The sequence below is a fragment of the Perna viridis genome, chromosome 14 (genome assembly GCF_037379345.1).
Source record: "Perna viridis isolate PV_CMFRI_1.1 ecotype Kerala chromosome 14, ASM3737934v1, whole genome shotgun sequence".
NCBI classification, from domain to species: Eukaryota; Metazoa; Mollusca; class Bivalvia; order Mytilida; family Mytilidae; genus Perna; species Perna viridis.
The window spans coordinates 25,356,739-25,374,405 of record NC_142458.1 but is presented as its reverse complement, the minus strand read 5'-3'; the positions used below and the strand labels follow the sequence as shown (position 1 = coordinate 25,374,405).

General features: G+C 32.1%; 1 protein-coding gene across 1 annotated transcript; it reads left to right on the top strand.

Annotated features, from left to right (window-relative positions):
* Window positions 1-260: 260 nt before the first annotated feature.
* LOC148598762 (uncharacterized) lies at window positions 261-17,043 on the top strand. The gene is made up of 3 exons (XM_088560254.1): window positions 261-282; window positions 13,238-13,705; window positions 16,242-17,043. Exons 1-3 carry the CDS (start codon window positions 261-263, stop codon window positions 16,700-16,702), a joined length of 951 nt encoding a protein of 316 aa, XP_088416380.1. The 3' UTR covers window positions 16,703-17,043.
* The last annotated feature ends 624 nt before the right edge of the window (window positions 17,044-17,667 follow it).

The following is a 17,667-nucleotide window of genomic DNA, read 5'->3' as shown; positions in this document are numbered from 1 at the left end:
CTATAACCTTGGTTCCCTTGAATACTCTTTCATGCTGACCGCGTAATTATTTGAAAGTGTTCGAACTTTTTTTAGACATTATTTAGCGGTCCATTTAATGTTCATTTTGAACACGACTCCTTAATAACTGATGAAAGCAATTAAATGAACTTTCTGAGTAGGGAAGAATTTAATGAAGGCATGCATGAAGTGAGGTAAGTTTTGTTTGTTGAATTTGGTAATTCTAATTAATGGTTTTTAAGGAGATTGATAGATTGAATATGGCTAAGCTTCTCATGGCAGGTATTTCATGCATTCTAGTACGATAACGGTTCACAAATCGAAAAGACCAGTCCTACACGCCGAGTCGGATTTTTATTGTGCTTGCTGTAATGTCACCATCGACTCTCTTTCCGGTGTCGTCAACGCATGTTATTTATACTATTAGTATACGAGTTATGACATATTCTACCAAACGCAAACAATTTGCCAGCGGAGGGACTTACTCAGTGTTACTGTCAAGGGACAACCAACAGATGGCTGTATTTGTTAAATGTTAAACTTTCGGAAAGAAGAACTTTGCATTAAGCAAACACCAGGAAAAAAAAACCCAATTATTTTACACCTTTCGTTTTTTTAATTTATCTTCTTTGTTTTCTCATCAAGTGAGTATTTATCATAAAAAGCGTCCTTTGATAAGATGTAAGGCGAGCTTGTTGGTTTTAATCATATAATAGTTGTCAAAACGTACTTGTTTCGGAACCAGGACTTCGGGCAAAAAGAAAAAATACAACAAAAACAAGCAAGGAAACAACAATATGAAGTATTGTTGTTCGTTTGTTTGTTTTTGTTGTATTTTGAGTCTTCGCCCGAAGTCCTGTTTCCGAACCAAATGAAAGTACGTAAGAGAAATAAATAACATGTTAGGTTGACAATGAATGGGAAAGGCAGCGACGGATAGTTCAATGAAGTGAGAGTTTAAACTGTCATGTGTATTAAAACATACCATTGATGGAAAAGTTGAAGGAACTTGAAAGATTGTATTCAAAATCAAAATCTGTGTAAAACGTATTCTTTCTGAAATATGATTATTTGTCGGTTAAAAAGGGGTTCAGATTACCTAGGTTCAAAAAGCATTTAAACTGATATGAAGATCTGTGTCTGATTTATGTTTATCCAGGGTATCTTCCAGACAAGTACATGTTCACTTTCAGGGTCAATTTCCATAGCCACACATGTAAATAAATAAATATTGCATATTCATTGTACAGCTATGAATGGAATGTTAAGATATTAAACTAAATTTAATTTATTAGGAGGAGCGTAAACACAGACGACTGAAAATATCATTTCAGATCAAAATTAAATGGATAATCAATCAAAATGATTAAAGTCCACCTTTTATTACATTATTTAATATATATTGAGTAGAAAGAATGGAACTTTATATACGGTTAATTTAGATATCATTGTGATACTTTATATTATTACAAAAGTGCGACCAACTTAAAACTTATCATACCTGGTTTTTAGTTTTACTAAAAACCGTGAAAATAAAATAAACATGCATGTTCGACTTATTCTACAAAATCAAAATAACTGATGCACGCAATACTTAACATATATTAAACCAACTAAGTGAAAAAAACATGAACCCATTTAAAGACAGGGCAAAACAACAAATAAGTTTACTGTCGGTTTAAGTGGATTTTTTTCTCATTTTTAAGTTTCGTATGTTGTCTCCCATGTCGAATCAGAGTTTTCGGTACTATCTCAATTAAGGAGTTGTTTTGTCTTGTGCCTTTGGAATTAGCTTGATATTTATACTAATGCTACAAACAACATACATCACGAAATAAGTAGCTGTGAACTATAAGGGTGATTGCGCTATGTTTTTGTACGGGAATAAGTAGCTGTGAACTATAAGGGTGATTGCGCTATGTTTTTGTACGGGAATAAGTAGCTGTGAACTATAAGGGTGATTGCGGTATGTTTTTGTACGGGTAAAGTATTCATACTTTTACTGTTTCTATATTAGAATTGTGTGCAAACTTTTATTTGTCATTTCTTTATAAGATACAGATTGTTTCTCTTATACGTTTACTATTTCTATAGAAATTCCATGTAATATTTTGCAAAAAAGGCAAAGAGTGTCTACTTTGAACGGTGATGATTTACCCATATCTGGAATATAGCTTCGTTTTGTACCTGAAACAAGTTAGCGAATATGCATACATAGGTATCATAATGGGCACCGCACTATACTTAAATCTTCAAAAATTCAAAATCAAATGCAGCATTACACGATTAACTAAAGCTTCCGATTTTGACTTGAGACAGGCAAAAACATGAACCTGTATGATGGCAAATGCAAGCAATAACAAAACAATTTCACAAATCAATTTATTGTGGTGTATATTAACAAAAAAGGACGCATTATTTCAGCAATCATTCTCCTTTGAAGAAGGGTAGCAACAAAATTACCGAACACTAATCCGATCCATAATAAGGTCAAGTCAAATCCAATACAAATCTGAAGAAAATAAAGACAGGACAAAAAAAGCTATTGAAATGGCTTAAAATATCATTATAGCAGTAAATTTAAAATTAATGTAGAAAAAAAAACAATAGAACATACCGTTCATTCGTATCCACACCAAGAATATTTCAAAGAGTAATCAAGGGAATCACGGTTCTAGCGGTAATCAAATGAATGTAATCCAGGAACAAAAAACAGACATACACAACAAATAACATAAAGTAACTACAATAATACATACAAAGTAACAAAATGCAAATAAGCAACTAGGACGCCACTAAAACTGGGAGCATGTACCAGGTGTAACGGTAGTGTTAGCGCCCTTCGCATTTCTAGAAACACCCGCAGAGTTGCTCATAAAAAAAAGTCAAGTCCGGGGTAGACGAAAGAGGAAAGGAAAACTATGACATCTTGAACAGTCAGTTTTCATGGCGCCGATGGATACACGTATCGATCCACCAGTTCATGATGACGACCATAAAACTTCTTGTAGCAACATAACCCTGTTCCAGAAGCCTACTTATTAGAAGTCTAGCGCGATACAAAATGTCTGCGTACTTTCGGCAAGCGCTTGCAAAACGTATGAGTTCTGATTAAGCACTCTATACGCAGGTGCTCGAGGGATGAAAGGAAAGTTGACAATTCTGAATGAAAAGTCATCACGTTTGGCGTAAAGTTTGGTCAATAGTTTTCCCTTACCATCGATTTTTAAGTGTAGGCAAAGATGTGAGGCTGACTTCACAGTGTGTAGTATCCTTTATCTCAAGTTCTTTGAGGTAGATGCGATGTATCAAATCCCAGAAGTTAGGATTAATATAATACGAAGAAAAAGCAATAAAATTTAATCAGATGAATCTCGTCTTTTAAGCACATCTAATTTTTTTTATGAAAATTTTAAACTGAACATTAAACTCCTGCTACCAATGAAATTTCAAATCGTATACTTAATGTATGGAGATCGACTGGGATTCAGTAGTCTCAAGTGTATGTACTAGGATTTTAAGACCTGTCAATTTGTTTGAAGTTAAACAAAGATCAATCTTCAAGAGGTATGTAAACAATCTTCTTCCTGTCATATTATTTTGAAAATATATGTATACAATTCAGTTATGTCCCTTTGCTAAAGAAAACAAACATTATATCACTTCGAACTTCTTACGAAAAGAATCAATAAAAAACCCCTCTTTTACTGACGCTTTTATTACTAAGCGTGATATCCTTTTTAAGTAGCTGTCTTTGTAAGAATCATGCAAAATCTGAAAAATGTGATACACCCCAAAAAGGCTACATATTTTTATTTTTGTAATTAGTTGTTTTATGGGTCTTTACTATGAAATGTGTAATTATTCATTCAAATCTGCCTGCTCTTAGGAGATAATCAATATTGAAAATCCAGTAGATTCTATTGTATTTCAGAGTCATTTATGGAGTTATCTCCCTTAATTTTGAAATCTTCAATGCATTCTATATGATTTTTATCTTCTAAGAGCACAGGTTATATGAAAAACCACATGTTAATTTTTGTTTACTATGACATTTCAAACAAAATATCAAAATTAAAAATATGTAGGCTTTTTAACCCATGAATCACATTTTGCATGATGCTTAGCTGGAGTGCTACTTAATTTCATTTGTATTCACACAAAAAGTACATAAATCAAAACATACTAAAACTTGATATGTTTCCTGGATTTTTTAAAAAAAAATTTATAGACATTTAAAAAAATCAAAGCGTTTTGATGATCACACCAAGCAATTTTAACTTCATCCTGCTAATATTTCCCATATTTTCTCTCTTTTATACTTTTTATTTTCGTTCAGATAACTATTGCCACAGATATTGAAATGACAAGTTCATCACTTATGATAACACACACACACACACACACACACACACACACACACACACATATTTATATATAAATACATATATACTGTTCTCGATTCAGTTTTGTCACAATTAGTCACAATTTTGTCATTATTTGTCAACACCTAGTACAAAAATAATGAGAGAATCAGTCGGGAATATAACACTAGAAACGCAAATTAGACAACAGACGTATGGCAAATGATATACTTTAAAGAATATCAAAGTACAAGTAAACACGTTACCAACACAAAAAATACTTAAACTACAGGACGGTCTATGAAAAAAGTTTACATTTTTCAATATTTTGCAAGACAGCGGTCATTCAGAAAAAAATTGAAAGTGAAAGGACAAAGAGAGGCCGCTTGTTATACTGAAAACTCCAGTTTTTGCATTGAATGAAATGAAAAAAAATTACTATAAGCATTTAGCGAACTATGCATTTTTATTGAAATGTACATCACAAAAATCCAGACAATGAAGTCTCTTTGCAGTGAATGTTATCGGCAAAGAAAAGTAATTTAAACATAACAGATCAAAATATTGAAATTATTTTTCGATGGGAACAGAAAAGAAAACATTGTGCGAAATGCTTATCATGATAGCATTTATTTGGCAAGTAAGCTCTGTATCGATACATTTATATGATTTATTTTGTCCAGTTACAAAACGTTTTCGAATAAAAAAAATTTATAGTTTAGACATGTACTCTCTATCGAGAGCTATATCTTATGTAAGAACTGGAATCTATTAATTTGCTTCGATTCCTATCATTAATGAATGGACTACATTTTGAATGACGAGAACATGTAATAAGAAAAATCTATATATTGTAAAATATGGCTTTTTTATAGTAATTGATTTCGGACATGGGTTTCTTATAATTGTAGTATTCATGCAATGACAGGAAGTTCGTAAATGTATACTATGTACACATGAATATAATAACGATTTGATCAGATTTCGTCTTCTGAGTAAAACGAAACCAAACAGTTGGTAATAAATGTAAAGATAAACAAAATAGTTCGATACCATACGTCATCAACGTATAAACATTAAATATTAACTGTAATACGAATAGCTTTGCTTTTTTGTTTTCGCCCCGTGCAGGTCCGGGTGTTAAAAGAATAGGCCTGCAGCAGCGCTAAGCTTGTCGTAAAAGAGCAACTGGGTTGTGTGCCCCAGGTGGTGGAATGGGGTACCCCTGGCGTGTTACATGCTGGGATTGTCAGGCTATAATACGGAAAACCTTACCGCAAACCATAGTGGTGCACCGTGTTGGGAAAGATGCCACGTTCCTCGCACGTTAAAGAACCCTACTGTGGTATTCTCCTGGAGTAGGAACAACAGGGCTCCGCCACAGGAGGCTAAATTGCCCGACCCTACCCACCTCTCCAATTTCCAGTGGCAATCAAAATTTCTCGACCCCATTATCCTTGTGTCCCATCCCATTTTTCATTTCATCATCATGTCATGTTCATTTTATCATCCACTTCATGTTCATCGCCTGAATATAGCTGAAATATTGCTGCTCGGGCGTTAAACCCCAACAAACAAACAACCTTTTTGTTTCTGAATTACATCTCAAACGAGGTTATCAACTCCGTCATATTGATATAATACAAGTTCTTACATACTGTCAAAAATATAAACAGGTTAATATAAATCCATAAGTAAACCAGAACTCGGTAAAATCTTGTTCTTTCTACTTATAATTTTCTGCATTTCATTCTGGAAATAACACATTTCGATACAGTTTTTTTCGAACGCCACTATGTTATCAGTGTTTGACCAATTGGGAAAAAAAATTCTGATCAGGTGACTTGCGTTTCCATGGAAGAGCGTCTTTAAGGTCAAAGGGTAAAAAGCGGAAATATGAAATATACCGACTGCGTCGGGAAAAAAATAATTAAAAAATGCCTTGTTCAAATCATTTTCTATCCACCTTTCACTGTTAACCCTTTTAAGTACATTCAGCGTATATTGACATTACACTCCAATTGACTTGTCATGCCAACACTATATATAACATTATTCTTGGTGATTCTCTTAAAATGTCTATGGAGTGATGATAAAGACTACTGAATATCTTTACAATGAACATTAACTGGTGTCTCCTGCAGGTACTCATGGTCACTGAAGTCAGGCACCATATGTTTACTGTGGTCTTTAATATTGTTCGGTGTCAACGTTTGACTTATTTCTAATCATTTAATAAATTGCTATCTATTAGTTTATTAACATCAGGAAGGCTTAAACTTTTTAAGAGATGTCAAATACAAATGCCTGGTCTATTTGGGGACTTTAAAAGTAGTTATGAAAAAATGTTGTTTTTTTTTAAATTTGGGTTATGGGATTAAATTATTGGAAAACTCATTAGTTTAAAATCGTATAATCGAGTACTTATACATACTTGTATTCCATTTTAATGTCATGAAAAATACAATTAATTACTTTTCAAAAAATACGATAAATGCAAGTCTAAAAAGACAATATAAAATATGTGGTTTTAGAGACAAGGAATAAAGGGATGAGCGGTGAAAATCGACCTTTCATGAAAAAGAATATAGCTGACGGACAATTTAATCGGAGTAAACATATCATTTCATTTAGAAATAAATTGAGAATTTTCTCCAAGACGTGAATTTTTGGGAATACTTTCAAATTTCAGTTGTAGGAGAACTTTTCGATTCCGACATATTTGTATCGAGTTAGTGTTTCGTTTAATTGTTTTGTAATTGTGGATTCTTTTAGGATCGCATTAGTATATGTCAAGAAGAAATTTGGACGTATACATTGTGTTTTAAACCTTTCATGTCATTACTGGTGCCAGGACAGTATACAGTGCATACCTTAGCACTGATATTTAAATCTGATTAATTACATGTCAAATAATCACATAAACAAATGGATGAACACTGTTTCTTCATTGGAAAACTTTTTATAATGTTTGATTTTAAATAAGAAATAAACATCTTTGGTGGAAAGTAAACATAGATGTATTAGTGAGGCTAACTACTCATTACAACATTGTATATGAAAAGGTGACATCATCAAAAGTTACCAGCGATTTTTAGGAGGTAAATTGGTATGTTTAAATGTCGGAAGAAAAACGGTGTAAGGTAGTAGACCTTTTGTAAGGGAGGTAATCCAAATTTTAAGGTTTTATGTAGAACGTTTAAATGATCTCTGATTTCAAAGGCTAAAATAATACTGACGTAAAGGTGAAATAAAAGAAGGGGTTTAACTTACAGAACAAAGATATCAGCAGTCAGCAATTTTGCTCTTAGTAAACTAGGAAAATAAAGTACTGATTGAATGTTTTGAATGGCTACATTGAGGAATGTATCTCGCACTAGGTTGTAACATTTCTGAAATGACTCATCCCATTGCATACAAAGATCTCTTCAGCATATTCATATAATTTTTAAGAATCACTCAAAAGTGGTCTCATAAAGAAATTACCAATGCCTTATCAAAAATAATTTAAACATTTAACTACGACGCGATGAACTTATGAATGGTCTATATAAAATACAATTTGTGTACGAAAATTGAATTATACGTTTTTTTTGTTTTTTTTTTTTTCATTTTTTTGTTTTGTTTTTGTTTTGATTTTGTTTTTCGGAAAAATGTATTATATAGAAAAAAAAATAGCTAAATATTGCCTTTTTTGGTTCTTCTGAGAAATAAAAGCAAAGTTATTCTTCGACGTCATAAATGGAATAATTAATTTACAACAAATCTTACATATTGAAACTTTGAGTAGGTTTGACTTCATATTTAATTTTTTATTAAAATATATTTAAGAAAGTACCCTTCAATACAAGATATGGATGTGTCTTTGTTACTAAGTTTTCTTTTTATTTGTTACTTCTGGTAAAATATTATTTTGATCATGTTGCTAACTAAATAGACTGGTATAAAACACGTTAAAAAACGTTTTCATTCGGGCTATTAAAAATACTCATATATTCTCACATAATCACAGTGAGTGCATTCGAAACAACCAAAATTGTTTCTATGACCACAAATTAAAACCTTGATTTAAAAAAAAATTGGCAGAACAATTATATTTAATACGAATCATTTAAGTAGCAGTCTTTATAAAAAAAAATCAGGAGGTGATTCATCTTGCAAGTCAAAAACCCACACAATTCACTTTCATTTCTGGTTTAGAAATAGTTACGGATCACATAACCTGTTATTTTTGCGCTTTTAATATAAAAAAAATATATTTGTACATGAAATATGGGTTTAGCTGGAGTTGTTGTTCTTGATTTTGTTAGATGTGGTTGATTAGGCATCATTTTTTTGAATTTGTTTGGTTTGATATTTTACACCATGAATCACTATACCATTATTAGTGTCTGAATTTTATGTTGACTGGTACTTAATAATTATTTGGACATGACGTGTGGCTGCATGGTTCTTATGTGAATTATATACCCTCCTTCGGCACCAGCCTATTTATTTTGTGGTTTTATAAGTGTTTACTGATGCATTTAAGGTTGACTTCCTGACGCTCGTTAAAAGATTAAATCTATTAATATCCATCTTCGAAATAATAAAAGTCTTTTTATTCATATTTGACAATTTGTCTCTTGTAATACAGAATAAAGTAATGATGTATTGAAAGTGGATGACGTTCATCTAATTATTTGTACATAATGCCATCAATGTTTACTTAATTTTTAACCACACAATATAAATGTTGTCATCATAAATGATGAAATAGGCATTTCGTGAATAATAATAAAAACAAAAACAAAAAAACAAATCAATATGAAAAACGAACGAAACCATTTAAATTGTGACAGTTTTTTAATGATTTTTTTCTACTATGTCATTCTCAGTATCACAATATTCGTGTAAGCCTTAAATTGTCTGTGAGCATACACCATCCTCGTTTTAACTTGACACGTTGCGCCAGTCAGATATTACTCACTTTTATGTTGAAATGTTATCCGTTTCTCTTGGAATTAACCAAATGATATAATAGAATATTGACACACCACTCGATTCCCATCTTTATTTACATTTGATCCCATTTAGAACTTCCCTAATCCACTGAATATTCCCGACAATGTACGGTATAGACTACTGAATTCCTTTATGATGAACATTGACTGGTGTTTCAAACAGTTCAAACAGGTACTTACTGTCACCGATGTCAGGCACCTTCTGTTTACAAGGGCTTTTAATATTGTTTGGTGTCAACAATTGACTTATTGGTTCCGTCATTTGACGCTGACTAATCTTAATTCTAACTGCAAAATCTGAATTTAGTTGTAAAAGGGTCTTTTACGTGTCAACAATTAATCAATAAAATTTAGATGTGAATTTAGCCAAATAATCAAGTATGTGTGCGTTCTAAATATTGTAGTAAAATGGACGTGCTAATGACTTGTAAAACGGGTTTTCACGGTGTGAACATGTATATATTCTTAAAATTTGATATCACCCTTACAAATACTTTCTGCAATATTCATACTCATTGGGTATCCTTTGATCTATGTTTATACATTGATTTCCGTTTTTATACATGAAAGAGTAATCAAGGGAACCAAGGTTATAGCGGTGATCAAAGAGTAATCAAGGGAACCAATGTTATAGCGATAATCAAAAGAATGTAATCCAAGGACAAAGACCAGACATGGAAAACAGACATACACGACAAAGAACATAAAGTAACTAAAATCATACATACAAAGTAACAAAAGTAAATGAGCAACTCGCACTCCACTAAAAACTGGGAGCATAGACCAGGTGCACCGGTAAAAAAGCATACTTTAATTATTAATTGTTTCTGTTCATTAGTAGACATACAGGCAAAAATTCGTAGGTTATGATTCCAAGTTTTCAAGAAGCAAATGACAAAGAGGCATACACAGCCTGATTAAAGATATTAAAATAAATTTTAATTTGAAATGAGTTTTAAAACGGAGAAGTTCTGACGCAGTGTTACAGGTCTGTGTACAATATAAGGACATTGAATACTTTTATCCGTATAAGGGTTGATCCGGGAAGTCCTGCTGATTGTACCAATTCATTTATTTCTCAAATTTCAAATTTCATTTAATAGATACAGTGCGTATTTTTATAAGTTTTTGTGTGGATACAAATACGAAGAATGTGTAACGACCCTGATATTGCAAAAACACCAAATAGAATTAAGGATGTGTGGAATTGCAAGTGAAAAAGCTATCAGCTTTTCTCTACAAATGGAGAACATAAAAAACCTCCAGTGTCTTGGTTTAAGCTGCCAGATAAAAAAAATTCATATAATTTTACGGAATGTATGATTCTAAGTGTCTTTATTGGAACGAAAAGGCCTCTATCAAGAATATCAAGTTTTTCAAGAGGTCTTTTGAAACGAGTAATGAGTTAGAACCTTAACCATGTATAAAGCAATTAAGTAAAGCTTATTTTACATACGTAAATAAAAAAATGCATTTCAATAGATTTTGAACAGGGTTTGTTACTTGTTTAACTAATTAAAACTGTGCAACCCGACTTTAGCAGATCTATTATCCAGGTACAATATAAATATTGCTTTCCTTTAGGTTAGCAGTCGGTTTTAACATAAAACACAGTTCTCTGAATATTCTTAGCGAATATTTTTACTAAATAGTTAGGTCTATATAATCGATGAAATGCACTAAACACACTTTATAAACAATTCCTGTACAATCCATGTAGCAGAACTAAAATAAAATACTCAATTTACAACCTGCACGTTGAAATATGTTTTTACATTTTCTGCCATTTTCAATCAGTTCCACTCTTTTATTTCGGCACTACTATTTTTATCAACTATGTTTAAGTCATATTTAAATCATTCCAGTGATTGCATGTAGCAAAAACCGTTGTATCAGCATTATCACCTTCAAAACTGTTACATAAATCTGTTCTTAAATGAATTGAATATCCGTAATTTACGATGCTGTTAATAGCCATGAAAATATAACCCTCCTCTACCTATGTCCATTAGAAACATCAATATAATAAACGAAATTTATTGGTAAAGGCTTATTTAAGCTAGCTATTAACAAGTGGTTTTATTAGATCACTTTATCAAGACCATAGTTCAATATATCCAATGGATGTTAATTTGTATCTTGCACTACCGTTCTTTTGTACCTTAGGAAAATTAGTACTTGACATAGGTACGTAAAATATAATTAATAGATATGAAAACTGAAGCAAAAAGTCTTTAGTTTACATCTTACATATTTCTCAAAATAATGACGAGTCATTATTAAATTTCCTTTTGCACTTTGAACCTGCAGAATGTACATAGGTTTAAAATTGCATTTTAGTATTAATAAATGAGAGGGTAATCTAGGGAACCAAGGTTATAGCGGTAATCAAAAGAATGTAATCCAGGGACAAAGACCAGACATGGAAAACAGACATACACAACAAAAAACATAAAGTAACTAAATAATACATACAAAGTAACAAAAGTAAATGAGCAACTCGGACTCCACTAAAAACTGGGAGCATGGACCAGGTGCACCGGTAGGGTAAGCATCCTCTGCTTTTCTAGAAATATCCACCGAGTTGCTCATAAAAAGTCAAGTCCGGGGTAGACAAACGAGGAAAGGAAAACTATGACCCGTTGAATAAATCAGTTTTCATGGTGTTGATGGATACACCATAACGATCCACGAGTTCATGATGACGATCATAAAACTTCTGTAGTGATGACTTCAATCTTGTAGCAACATAACCCTGTTCCAGAAGCCTATTTGTTAGAGTTATAGCGCGATACAAAAAGTCTGCGTAGTTTCGGCAAGCTCTGGCATAACGTATGAGTTGTGATATGAACACTCCATACGCAGGAGCTGAAGGGATGTTGCCACAGATGAAAGGAAATTTGACAATTCTGAATGAAAAGTCATCCCATGTGTCGTAAAGTTTGGTCAATAGTTTTCCTTTCTAAGATATGAGGCTGACTTCACATAGTCTGTAGTATCCGTTATCTCATGTTCTTTTGGGTAGATGCGATGTATCGAATCCCCGAAATTAGGATTGTTAAAGATAATACGTCATCTATATAACGGAAACTGAGATTGAAGGATCTAGCCAAACGATATTCTTTCTTCCTGATCAGATCAGCTCAAAAGTCAGCCTCATAAGAGTGAAGGAATAGATCAGCAAGTAAAGGAGCACAATTTTTTCCATTGGAATGCCGACCGTTTGTTGAAAAACACGTCCACCACACTGGACAAATATGTTGTCGATTAAAAATTCCAGCATTTTGTAAACATCTCTGAGATATCATTTTTTTTTTCTAAAAACATACTTATAATTTACGTACCTCAGTTTTGAAAGTATAAACCATAATTTATGTGTATTTTATAAAAAAGTATATTTCCATGCAAACAAAGCACGATCCAAAAATTTTCTTACTTCTCAAAATGTTAACAAGTTGGATAATACCATTGTTGAAGGGATGCTGAGAAACATTAGATATATGAACAAAAACCGTTTTTAAAACTGAATGAAATCTTTTGCGTCAAATCTGAGTTGAAATCATCATTGAGACATTTGTTGCACGGTTAATTTTTCTTGCCAGTCTATTTTTATATTGTAAAATTCAAGGATTTGTTTTCCATTGTACTTTCAATATTGTAGCCTCTACCCCTGTTGGTATTTTCGGCATTGTAATGCCCAATAACTTTCCCTTTATTGTATCCAAAGCATTATATTCTGTACTATTTTTGGGTTATTTAAGTGAAAACTTATTGATTTGAGAAAGTGTTTAACATGATTGTTTTATGAAACCCTAACTCGAGGGCACAAATGTGAGTAATCATAAATATAATATTTTCAACATTTCTAAGGAGGTGTGTTGGCGAAAGAAACTGTTATATATACTGAGGATGGACAATACCAAATTATCAACTGCATACCAATACAACAAACAAATGTAACATCAATATTGTTGTCAGTCAAATCCTGCGATAATGCCCGTCTGCTCTTCACTGGAAACGATATCACTTATAGACCAGCCTACCAAATTATTATCGGACGAATTTTGTCTTCTACAGTAATATCAAGAATAAGTTTTTGTCCAAACAGTGTAAACTCGGATTGCATTTTTGAAACCGTTGATACACCCGGTATTCTAGACTGTAAGAATTCAAGAAGTTTTTGGGTACAATGGGACGTTGGTATTAGTTTTGGAAAAGGCGATGTAGTTAATAGCAACGTGCTTGCAACTTTTAAGAATTGGGATGCGTCAGTAAAAAGACATTTTCTTGGAATTAAGACACTGTCGAACAACCGTGACAAGTGGATATTTAAATCAGGTAAGAATAATAAAAACACCATCATTCGAGCAAAAAATCGAAAGAATATATTCCAAGGATAAAGAAAAGACAGAAGAAAAGGACACACGAAACAAAGAATATGAAATAGCCAAAATAACACGTACAGAAAAACAACAATAAATGAGCAAAACGGACTTTACTAAAATAAGATGTCAGATCCGTTGTGGACGGAATAGGGAGAGAAAACTATTACACGGTGAATAAATTGGTTGTCATGGTACAGGTGGATACACTATTACGATCCACGAGTTTATGATGACTACCACTAAACTTCGGTAGTGACGTCAATATTGTAGCAACATTACATTACTCCATAAGCCTTTTTGTAAGAGGTCCGAGAAGTTTCGGCAAGTTCTGGCATAACGTATGATTTGTGATATGACAGCCTCATACGAAGGTAAAGAAGGGAATTTGCCACATATGAAAGGGAAAGTTGAAAATATAGGATGAGATACATATATCACTTTTTTCTTAAAGCTTGTTAATGACTTTTTTCTTTCCAATCGATCTCTGTGAGCCAAGATATTAGACTGAATTCCTACTTTCTCCTGTGTCCCTTATCTTAGGTTTTTTTGTGGGTAAATGCAATATATAAAATCTCCAAAATCATTTTTTTATAAAGTGAGTTTTGATTGTAATCATTGGTTTCGTGCATATTAATCTTGTCGACATTTTACCCGTTAACACATTTCTCAACTTATCATATGCGTGTAAGTATCTTTCTTCTGGAAATGTAATACAGAAATGCCTTACAAATTTGTCAAAAAAATTTGCAAGCGTAAAATATTGAACCGAGTATATTGAACTTGTCGAATGACTGTATCCCATGTTTAAAACAATATAAATCCATTAGAATATTAAATAATTTGCACTTTTACTGGTATCACAATAATGGTCATTATACAAAACCACAATTTAACTAACAAACTTTGTTTTTTGCCCATTTTAATCATCACATAATGTAACCCAACTTTTACATGATTGCGTTTAATTCTTGCTTTTTTCAGCTATACAGACAGTTTTTCATAATAAAATGTGTTATACGATGATTTCAAAAAACATCGAAATTCATTAAAATGTCTTGCGATGAGCGGACAGCTGAACCTTTTAACATTAGAAACTCGTGACACTTTGATTAAAGCAGCAGACTTCCATTGCGTTTGAGAATAAAATTAAAGTTTTAAATGGACATCTGAAATATATGAACAATGCTAAATTATCTATGTTTCGCAATGCCTAATTCGATATTTCAGTTTCAGAAATTTAAGTGTTCATGACAAAATATTTATGAAAAGAAAATCGATCTTTTAATAACAGCTTTAGTTGTATATACAAACACATTTCATGTTTCAGCAATAGCACAGAACATTGGAGTGAAACCAAATAGATCAAACTAGAATATTTAATAAAGAATTACAAAAGAATAGCAAATCATACTGAATTAATGGAAATCATAAAAGCCATAACTTATGTCTATATATAAATGTAAAATTAACGAGTGCGGGACAACTGTGCTAAAATAACCCGCCATACCGTATAATAACAATGCTATGTAGCAGTCTTTGTAAGAATCCTGCGATTTCTATAAAATGTGATACACCTAAAAAAATTCTACGTGATTATGATTATTATTATTATGATTTCTGTTTTAAGTTGCTTTATCGGTCTATAATTATTCATTCTAATCTGTCAGCTCTTAAGAGATAATCAACATGGAAATCCGATAGTTTCTATTTTATTTCAGTGTCATTTACAGAGTTATCTCCTTTAATTTTAAATTATACAGTACATTCTTAATTTTTTTTTATCTCCTGTTAAAATGGGTTATATGAAAAGTCACATGTTACTTTCTATTTACTATGACATTTTAAACAACATTTCAAAAATGAATTTATGTAAAATCACATTTTGCATGATTCTTACGTGGAGTGTTACTTAAATATTTGGAGAATAAGTGTTATTTGCAACAATGACAACATGATGCAAACAGAATAACTCGTTGGTTGTTGGAAATTAAACTTCAATGTGCATGTTTATTACTTTGGAAATTAAAAAAAGAGCTTTTCGTGGTCTTCTATTATGATGTATAATAAAACATATTAGAGCACTATTCAATATTCTATTCGTGATAAATTATGATAAGTTACACCTGAAATAAATTATGTATATTTAGTCATCGCCTCTAGCCAAAATGACACAGTATTTTTCTCTGGGGAAAACTTTTTTACCAAAAGATGACTTTTTACAACCAATTAAAATCTGTCATTTATTTTTATTTGTAAAAAGTAAATCACCCTAAATATGGCGAGGGTTTTAGATGTTTCTTTTATGATGTGTGGAAGAAAAATTAATTGTTTTAATTTAGAAGTAAATGGTTACAAGGGAATAGAAAAAAATCTTAATATGTAAATTGTTGAACTTTGTATTGTAATTCGGCATTTATTGAAGGCATACTCTATACTACTCTCATCCGTACAAAATATATTTATAAGAATTATCATTTACCTTATTGAAGGACAAGAACTCAAATATTCAAGCACAGGGTCCTGTGATGACGCAACTACCAATTATCCTAACAACAATACAACAACGACTTGGACGGAGGGTAAACAGAGCATACAAACAGACACACATACAACAGACTTAGAAATAGATACTTCAACAAAGGATACCAGTGAGAAAAATATACAATCAACGTCACTATCGACGACTTTGACCGTCGTTCCAATGTCGTCCACGCATACTGCTAATACAACTGGCACACAAATCATTTCACAAACCACCAAAAATAAGATAGTGACAGATGAAACAACAGCCAAACCAACTATGTATTACTGTCAATGTGCAACTAACAAATGGCAGCATTTACTTAGTTTAAACTTAACTAAAGAAGAACTTCGCATTGAACTCAGAGATTATCTAAAAGAACTCGAAAACTCAATTGCAATCGACACAAAAGCAACCTCGAAATATTAGGAAGTAAGACATCCGCTTCGGACAAAAGAGCGACCTCAGCCTCGATCGGTACGGTGGCAGTGATCATTATTACTTTTGTACTTATTTCATTTATTGTAATGGATCTATCTCGAATCAGGTTTTTGTTTCACATGAATAAACCAACAGAAAATGTATAGAAATGAAATGTTTTTGATTCATGAATTTTTTGTGCACAATTGTATTTCGTAAAAAGTGACACAAATGTAAAACGTGTAATTTTTATTCATTTCAACTTGACAATGATTGAATGATAATCATGTAACTGTTTAGCATATTACATTTCTTATAACAGTATATATTGAATTTAAGTATTAAAAGAAAATTTCCTGTAATGCATTATAAGCGATTTTTTTTCAAATGTATTTTCCCACATGTAAAAAATGCATTCGTTCAAAAGATTTTGAGCCTGATAGGATTGTTCAAATCATATATTATTTAACAAAATTCATCATTTAAACAGACCCTCTCGTCAAACCCTTGACAAAAAACAAAAAAGAAAAAAAAACATGTGCAGCTAACAAGAGATGCAACTAATCAACAGTCCAACCCCACGAAAATATTTTACTAAATGACTAAGGTAAAAAAACGGAAAAAACATAATGCATTCAAAGTAAGAGACCAAACGATATAATGCATATAATGTGCGGAAGGGGAGGCGAATCATTAATTGACAATTTGGCAGATTGTTTCCAAGAACAATCAAGGGAACCAAGATTATAGCGTAATCAAAAGAATGCAATCCAGGGACAAAGACCAGACATGGAGAACAGACATACACAACAAAGAACATGAAGTAACTAAAATCGTACATGTACATACAAAGTAACAAAAGCAAATGAGCAACTCGGACTCCACTAAAAACTGGGAGCATGGATCAGGTGCACCAGTATGGTAAGCGTCCTCTGCTTTTTTTGAAATACCCGCCGAGTTGCTCATAAAAAGTC